Genomic DNA, 7,530 nt, shown 5'->3' with positions numbered 1-7,530 from the left:
CTTAATCCTGCACTCTAACCACCAGAAAAGATTTCAGGAGGCTCTCCCCCCTCCCTTCCCTCCATTCGTATACATCATGGGCTGGAAAGAGGAATTCCCCACTCTGGACTGGGGCACCCATCCATCGATTACGAGCCAGAATTCTCCCACCTGGAAAATCCCTCCAGAGGTTTAGCGGGTAGGCGGGGCTTCGAGTCCTGCGCGTCAGCCGCGGAGTTTATAAAGGGGGCGGGGAGGCGGTCGGCCGTAGAAGTCGGCGGGTCTCGTAATGGGGCAGGTTTTTGCCAAGCTCTTGAGCATTTTCGGAAGCCGAGGTAGGCGCCTCTCTCCTCCTGCTTTCTGTTATTCTTGCCCAGGCTGCTCCCCGTGGGCACTTCTGTTTGCCGCTCCGGAATTTCACCTCCTTCGACTTTCTTTGGTCGTTCCATCTTTTGGTTCGACTTTGCATGTTTTCCTTTTCCCCCCTTTCAAATGCGACTGGGCACGGTTTTCTCCTCCCTTTCATCTTTGGATTCGTTTTCCCCTCTACTTCTGTTTTCTCTTTCAGTCCTCTTTTCTTCTATTTTCTCGCCTTTCGGGGCTTCTGGTTTGCTGCTTCGTCCCCCCTTTGGAATATTTCTTTTAACTTTTCCCCTCCAGTTACTTGCGCACACAAACTTCCTCCCCCCGTGTCGCTTCCCCCTTATTTTTGCCTTCCTCACCCTGGCAGCAACCGCAGTACCTCCGAAGAGCAAGCGACCTTGCGATTTCTCCAGAACTCCTCGGACAGCCAGGGGTCTTCGTCGGCCCAGTTTCCCTTTTCTCTTTGCGTTCTTTTCTTTGGAGATTTCCTTTCCCAAGTTTGCATTTCTACTGGGAGATTCCCCCCCCCCCTTCACCCCTCGTTTTCCCCTTTTCCCCCCTGTTCACTCTCCCCTCTTCTCCTTTCAAGGAACTAAATGCCATATGGGAGGGTGACACGGGTGTGTGTGTGTGTTGACCTTTTCTGCAGGCCGGGGGAGGAATGGCTTTTGTGCGGGAGTGGCTGTTTCAGGCCAGCTTGTGGGTGTGAGGATGTGTCTTCTCTCTGTGATGTGTGGATTGTGAGTCTGTGGGGAGACGCTGCTGTGTTTGCACGTGGGGATGGGGAAATAGAGGGAGGGGAGCACTTCTGTGAGCCGGCGTTCCACTCCCAAGTAGCCCTTTCGAAAAGTGCTTTGCGCATTCCTCGTTGGCTTTGTTCTAGGAGCAGAACCTGAGTCTGCTCCCCGCCGCAGAGGAGCGCATCCTTAGGGCAGGGAGTGTGTTGACGTTGGAAGTTGTTCTGGGAGTCGGGTTAATTTGGGACTGTCTGGCAAGAACAAAAGGCGGAATCGGGGGGCGGGCCGAATGGGGTGTGTGCCTGTTGCGGGGCTGGAATCTGCAACAGGAGACTGGAGACAGTTTTGTTCTAAGGGCTGTGAACAAAAGCCGAGTCAGATTGAGATCTTAACTCGAGGGGGTAGAAGAAATCAGTCTTCTCTTGGTCTCCTGAGTGCAGATTGCTATTGTAGCAAACAGCAGTGGGTCTGGAGGACAGACATTTTAGAATATTTGGCATCTTCAGCTGGTTTGTTTTGGTCTGAAGTGAAGTCACGCTATGTATGGGGGGGAGGGGTGCAGAGGCTCTGTTAGGGGTTTAGATGGGGGTTGTAAGAATTATTTTCCATTCCTTGATCTCCTAAACAAAACAGCCCAGGCTGGAGGCCTTCAAAAAGACCATGGGTGGAAGGATGAAGCCAAAAACACCTGTATGTGTGTTGGATACTGTACACACGGAGTCCTACGATCGCTCTCAGATATGTATATACGCATACACACAGGCAACATAAATGCACACATGTGGGAAGTGTTCTCCCAAGTTTGCACTTTTTCACAAGTAGCATACACATGCCCATGTGTATTTACCTATTTAAAACAGTTATTGCATTGCCACCCTGTCTTTTCCCCTAACTGGGGACACAAAGCAGCTTACATTGTTCACCTTTCCTCCATTTTTTAAAAAAACTTTCTATTTTAACATTTTTTCCAGAAAATTCTAAGCAGCAAGTACATGATACGTTAACAAGAATATAAATGTATTACACAAGAAGGTTGAGTGCAAACATTATGAGTGGCTATTTAACAATTTAAGTAATAAAGATGGTGGCTTCACCATATGATTCTGTCTGCTGCCCTAGTCCAAGTGTTAACACTACACATTGAAATAGGCATACTCTTAAAATAAGGCTATGAAACTCTAGTTGGTTGGAATTGCCACGTCCAGATTATTCCTATTGGTCACATACTTCAGAAAGGGAATCTATTCTAGAAATTTAGATTGATACTGTGGATTCTCCATAGTCAATAACTGGTCTGAATCCCCCACCTCTCCCCCCCGTTATAAAGTAGTACCAAAGGTTCTTGTACCATAGAGTGTTGGTGTTTCTTTATTCTTCCATTTAGTCATGATCAAGCCCTTGGCTGCTATCAAAATTTTCCTCCATTTTATCCTCACAAGAACCCTGTGAGATGGTCCAGTCACACACTCTCTGCCTAACCTAAGATCACTCTACAAACTTCCATGTTAGAGTGGAGATTCGAACCTGGGTCTCCCAGATCCTAGTCTGATACTGTAACCCCTGCACTATGTTAGGTATATTGTTGTGTCTGCCTTTCTCCTGAGATTCCCAAGACACTTATGGGAATATACAGAACAATACACATACGGGTACACTTTATGCCACGTGTTCTCAATCCTACACTCATGTGTGTGCCAGTAATCTAACACAGAGATGTGCCCATTCACGCCTTTAACACACGTTTGTCCTAATCCTGTGAAAGCAGCGGGCATGTGGAGACATGTGTGCACAGAGAAAGGTTGTACTGGTTGTGAAAAAGCTTAATGTGTGAGAAGGGCATGTGTAACCCCGTGTTGCCCAACAGGAGTTCCCATGTGTCCCGAGCTTATGCATTAGTCATTGTTTATGAGACAACGCTGTGCCATGGAGGCTGGTCACTGCTGTTGCCACAGTTCTGTGACTCAGGACATTGTACCTGCACAAATTATGGTTTGCACTGCTCTGTTGTGATCTTGCCAGCAAGTATTTGCACATGAATTGGTGTGTCAGCGCCTTTGACAAGCACTCAAACTCTTGCACTTGAAAAAAGAAACTAGATGTGCACGAATTAACAGGCAATCTTTCATAAACCAGCGTTTCTTCCCCAAAAGACCCTCATCAGAAGCAGTGTGGAGTCTTTCTCCCCCCAAAACAAGCATACATACCACTTCTGATGTCTGGAACCTGAGAGAGTGGCTGATGTAGCCAATTGTGTGAGGTTGACTAGGATTTGTTTCTGGCATCTGGGAGAAAAAAAATCTTCCATTGTGTTTCTTTACTTTTTAAATAGGACTTCCTTCCTTCTATACAATGCAATTTTAAAAAATCTTTTCATCTGATGAAGCTTGCCAAGTTGTTTTGGGGGGGGGGTTTTGTAGAGAGGGAGCTGCAGGGGGGGCTGGGGGGGTTCTTTACACTGAAAAGCAGTTACTGCCTGATCTGACTACCACCATAGAATAAGGGCATTGTGACATTGGTCCTGCAATTTAAAATAGGCTTTTCCTGAGACTTCTCATGAGCGAAAACTTCACAGTTTTTTTTTTAATGGTTTGTAGGAACCTCAGCCCTCAACCTCTGCCACAAGTTGTTTGTTTTGCAAATTCCTCTGTGGGCTCAGTTTACAGTGTCCGAGGCTGGCATGCAAGGGAAATGATATTCTGTTTTTATCTGATTTTTGCTGACAGATAGAAAGGCCTTTAAAGGCTTGGGCTGTTTCTATGTTGGTTTCTGTATTGGTTTGTAAAATTGGATGGAAGAAAATAACACGACTTAGCGTCTGCAGAGCACCTTCAGCTCAAAGAACTTCACGGTAACCCTTAACAACAGCCTTAGAAGGCAGGCCACTATCATCCCTGTATTGCAGATGAGAGCCAAGTGAACATGGGACGGTTCATCATGGAGATTTCTTTTTCTGCAAGGGCTGCAAGAAGCCCCTGGAGAATTTGGGAGCTTGGGATGACATCATGCCCCATCTGGCCCAGTTTGCCTGGATCCTTTTGAGCAGGCTCAAAGGGGCAGCTGTTGGATGGCTGCAGACAGAACATCCATCTATATCCTCTGCCCACATTTCCTCCCCCTTTCTTTCAGCCCTTTAAGGGACTTTTTTCCTTTCCCAGTTAAGCAGAGTGGCGTAGTGGCAAAAGTAAACCTCCGCCCACATTTCCTCCCCACAACTGCTCTTGCGCTGTGCTTTTGCATGTACCCAGCAGAGGGAAATGGGGGGAGGATCAGGGAGGGGGGTGGCAGCAGTGAGCACAGCCAGGGTGGGGATGTGCAGACGCAGCTGTTGTCCTCCTTGCAGATATGCTTGGGCCACATTCTCCCCTCCCATCTGGAATCCTAGTGAACGGGTGGCTGATAGGGGTGTGCAAAAAAAAAAATTGGCATTTTTTGGATTTGGGTAAATTGAACCCAGTACTCCCAAATCCCAATACTGGTACGGTATTCGGATTCAGTAAATATTTGGGAATCCCGATTTTGGGGAGCTCCATTATGTTCTATGGACAATTATCCTCAGTGGTTCCCATTGGGTAATGGAGAATCGATTCAAGGGCATCTGGGGCTGGGGGGGGGCTTTTTTTGAAGTAGAGGCACCAAATTTGCTGAATAGCTGCTGGTAAGGTGTTTAAAGGGTTCGTGGTCCCTTTAGATGCCTTCTCAAAGCTGTGAGGGAACTCCAAAGGCATTTAAAAAGCTCGCAGTCCCTTTAAACACCTTCTCCAAGCAGCAAGTTCACCTGGAAGGTGTTTAAAGGGACTGTGATCCCTTAAAAAAACCCTTTAACTTAAACTATCTGGTGGTCCTGAAAAATCACGAATATTTTTGGAATGTTTGGGGCTTAGCCATTTTGGATAGTCGAGATTCAGCCCCAATCTATATCCAGCTGGAAGAATATCTGGAAAATACCAATAAATTACTTTTTGGATATTTTTTCAGCTCAGATTTAGCCAGATGCACACCCCTAGTGGCTGAGACAAGATTTGAACCGGCAACCTCTTTTCAGTAAAAGACAGTGAAATGTCTGATTCTGGGAGCTGTAACTTAACAGTGGTTAAGACGCTGAACTGCAGGCTGTGGAAGGTCAGTAGTTCAGCAGTTCGAGACCCGAGTTGCCACATGACGGAGTGAGCTCCCGTCTCTAGTTCCAGCTCCCGCCAACCTAGCAGTTCGAAAGCAAGAAATTTAAATCGTTACATTTTGGGTGGGAAGGCGTTCCTTGCGCCTTTGTGTTAAGTCATGCCAGCCACATGACCACGGCAACATCTTCGGACAGCGCTGGTTCTTCGGCTTTAAACGGAGATGAGCCCCGCAAGCCTAGAGTCGGACTCGACTGGCTTTCGAGCAAGGGAACCTTTACCTTTACCTTGGGCGTGTCTCTTCATTCAGTCTTTTTTGGCAGGAAGTCATATACTCCTATCAATTTGGGGTTAGAGTGTTCATTGATCTTTGTGGATGCTTATGTACTTTAAAGAGGCTAAGTGATGGCTGACGAAACATGGAACCTCTGTGCACTTACTGTTGCTAAAATGCTTGTGTTACAACATAGGAGGGACAAATGCCCACCTCCAGTAATTCAGTATTTGAACCTTCAGAGCTAGGCCCAGTGGTCTTAACCCTAGCTAGAGATGTAAAATTTCCAGAATTTTTGAAGCCATGGGGTGAAAACATTTTTTGTCAGGAGAAAAAAACAGAAATTTTTGGAAAAATTGAAAAAATGTGGTATTAGTACTCTTTACAGATTGAAAGTAACTTTGTTACTTTGGGAACATAAAATGCAGTGTGCATAAATTGGCTTGGCATAAAAGTATCATGTTTGATATATTAAAAGTACAGATTATTCAGAAAATAATAACGCATCGAGTTTACTTTTTAAATGTTTATTTTTTGTTACAAATGGAACTACAAGGTTCTGAAATGTAAAGAGCACCTGAACCATTAGGAACCTCTTTTGCCATCTTATGAGAGCAGGCAAAAAACCCCCAACACAACCCACAATAAAAACTGAAGAAACAATCAACATAACCAAACTAAAAACTTTATTTTATCTCTACTAATCCTCCTGCTCCAACATAGTATGAACAGACATAAAAGCACTCATTTCTTGCTATCAGTTTCAATTTCTTTGGTTGTTCTGTCGTACTTTCTAGCAGTCTTTTGAGGCCTAGTTGAGAGGACAGAAACAGATCCACCAACTATACCAACAAGAGGAATCCTCCAAAGAAAAAGGAAACCGAAACCTTTTTCTTGTGACAACTGCAGTGCTCCCTAGGGACAGAAATGCATCTTTCTCTAGCATTTGAGAATTGTATCTTCAGTATTTTCTCAGTTGTTGTTTGTTGTTACTATCATTGTATGGCATTGTGTGTGGTATAGCCAGGAGATCCTAAGTTTGTCTGGCATTTTGTCAGGAGAAAAAAACAGAAATTTTTGGAAAAATTGAAAAAATGTGGTATTAGTACTCTTTACAGATTGAAAGTAACTTTGTTACTTTGGGAACATAAAATGCAGTGTGCATAAATTGGCTTGGCATAAAAGTATCATGTTTGATATATTAAAAGTACAGATTATTCAGAAAATAATAACGCATCGAGTTTACTTTTTAAATGTTTATTTTTTGTTACAAATGGAACTACAAGGTCCTGAAATGTAAAGAGCACCTGAACTATTAGGAACCTCTTTTGCCAGCTTATGAGAGCAGGCAAAAAACCCCAAACACAACCCACAATAAAAACTGGTATTCCTTGGAGGTGGCCCTTCCAAATACTAGTCAAGGCTGACCCTGCTTAGCTTCCAAAATCTGAAGAGGGTATTCCTTGGGGTCTCCCATCCAAATACTAGCCTGGGCTGACCCTGCTTAGCTTCCAAAATCTGAAGAGATGGGGCTAGCCTGGGCTATCCGGGTCTCAGTATTTAAATGGTATCTCAGCATTTGCTCATCCTCAGTGTATAGGAATGATTTAATACTTTGCATAGTCTTAAATCTTCACTCGTGGGATAGGACGGGGTATAAATTAAATAATAATAATGATAGTAATGATTCTATACTGTTTTAAATTATTGTTTTAAAGTTGTTTTTAACTGAATTGTATCATATTGTATTGAAATGGAGGTGACCCACCCTGAGCCTGCATGTGGGGAGGGTGGGATATAAATTAAAAAAATTAATTAATAAATAAAAAGTAATAATAAGCTGCGGTGGCTCAAGTGGTTAAGACGCTGAACTGCAGGCTGTGGAAGGTCAGTAGTTCAGCAGTTCAAGACCCGGGTGCCGCATGACGGAGTGAGCTCCCGTCTCTAGTTCTAGCTCCTGCCAACCTAGCAGTTCGAAAGCAAGAAATTGCAAGTAGGTAAATAGGTACCACTTCGGTGGGAAGGTAACAGCGTTCCGTGCACCTTGGTGTTTAGTCATGCC

At 44.6% G+C, this 7,530-nt stretch overlaps 1 protein-coding gene across 1 annotated transcript in view; it reads left to right on the top strand.

The window, feature by feature from the left end:
* Positions 1-233: 233 nt before the first annotated feature.
* The window catches only part of ARL5C (ADP ribosylation factor like GTPase 5C), a 24,737-nt gene continuing 17,440 nt past the window's right edge, over positions 234-7,530 (top strand). Inside the window, exon 1 of the mRNA XM_015408511.1 lies at positions 234-314. Within this exon, the coding sequence (XP_015263997.1) occupies positions 269-314 (46 nt within the window). The 5' untranslated portion in view covers positions 234-268. The remainder of the gene's footprint in view (positions 315-7,530) is intronic.

Source organism: Gekko japonicus, unplaced genomic scaffold (assembly GCF_001447785.1).
Source record: "Gekko japonicus isolate JY-2015 unplaced genomic scaffold, Gekko_japonicus_V1.1 scaffold1039, whole genome shotgun sequence".
NCBI classification, from domain to species: Eukaryota; Metazoa; Chordata; class Lepidosauria; order Squamata; family Gekkonidae; genus Gekko; species Gekko japonicus.
The sequence above is the reverse complement of the archived record's forward strand: the minus strand, read 5'-3'. Positions and strand labels throughout refer to the sequence as shown.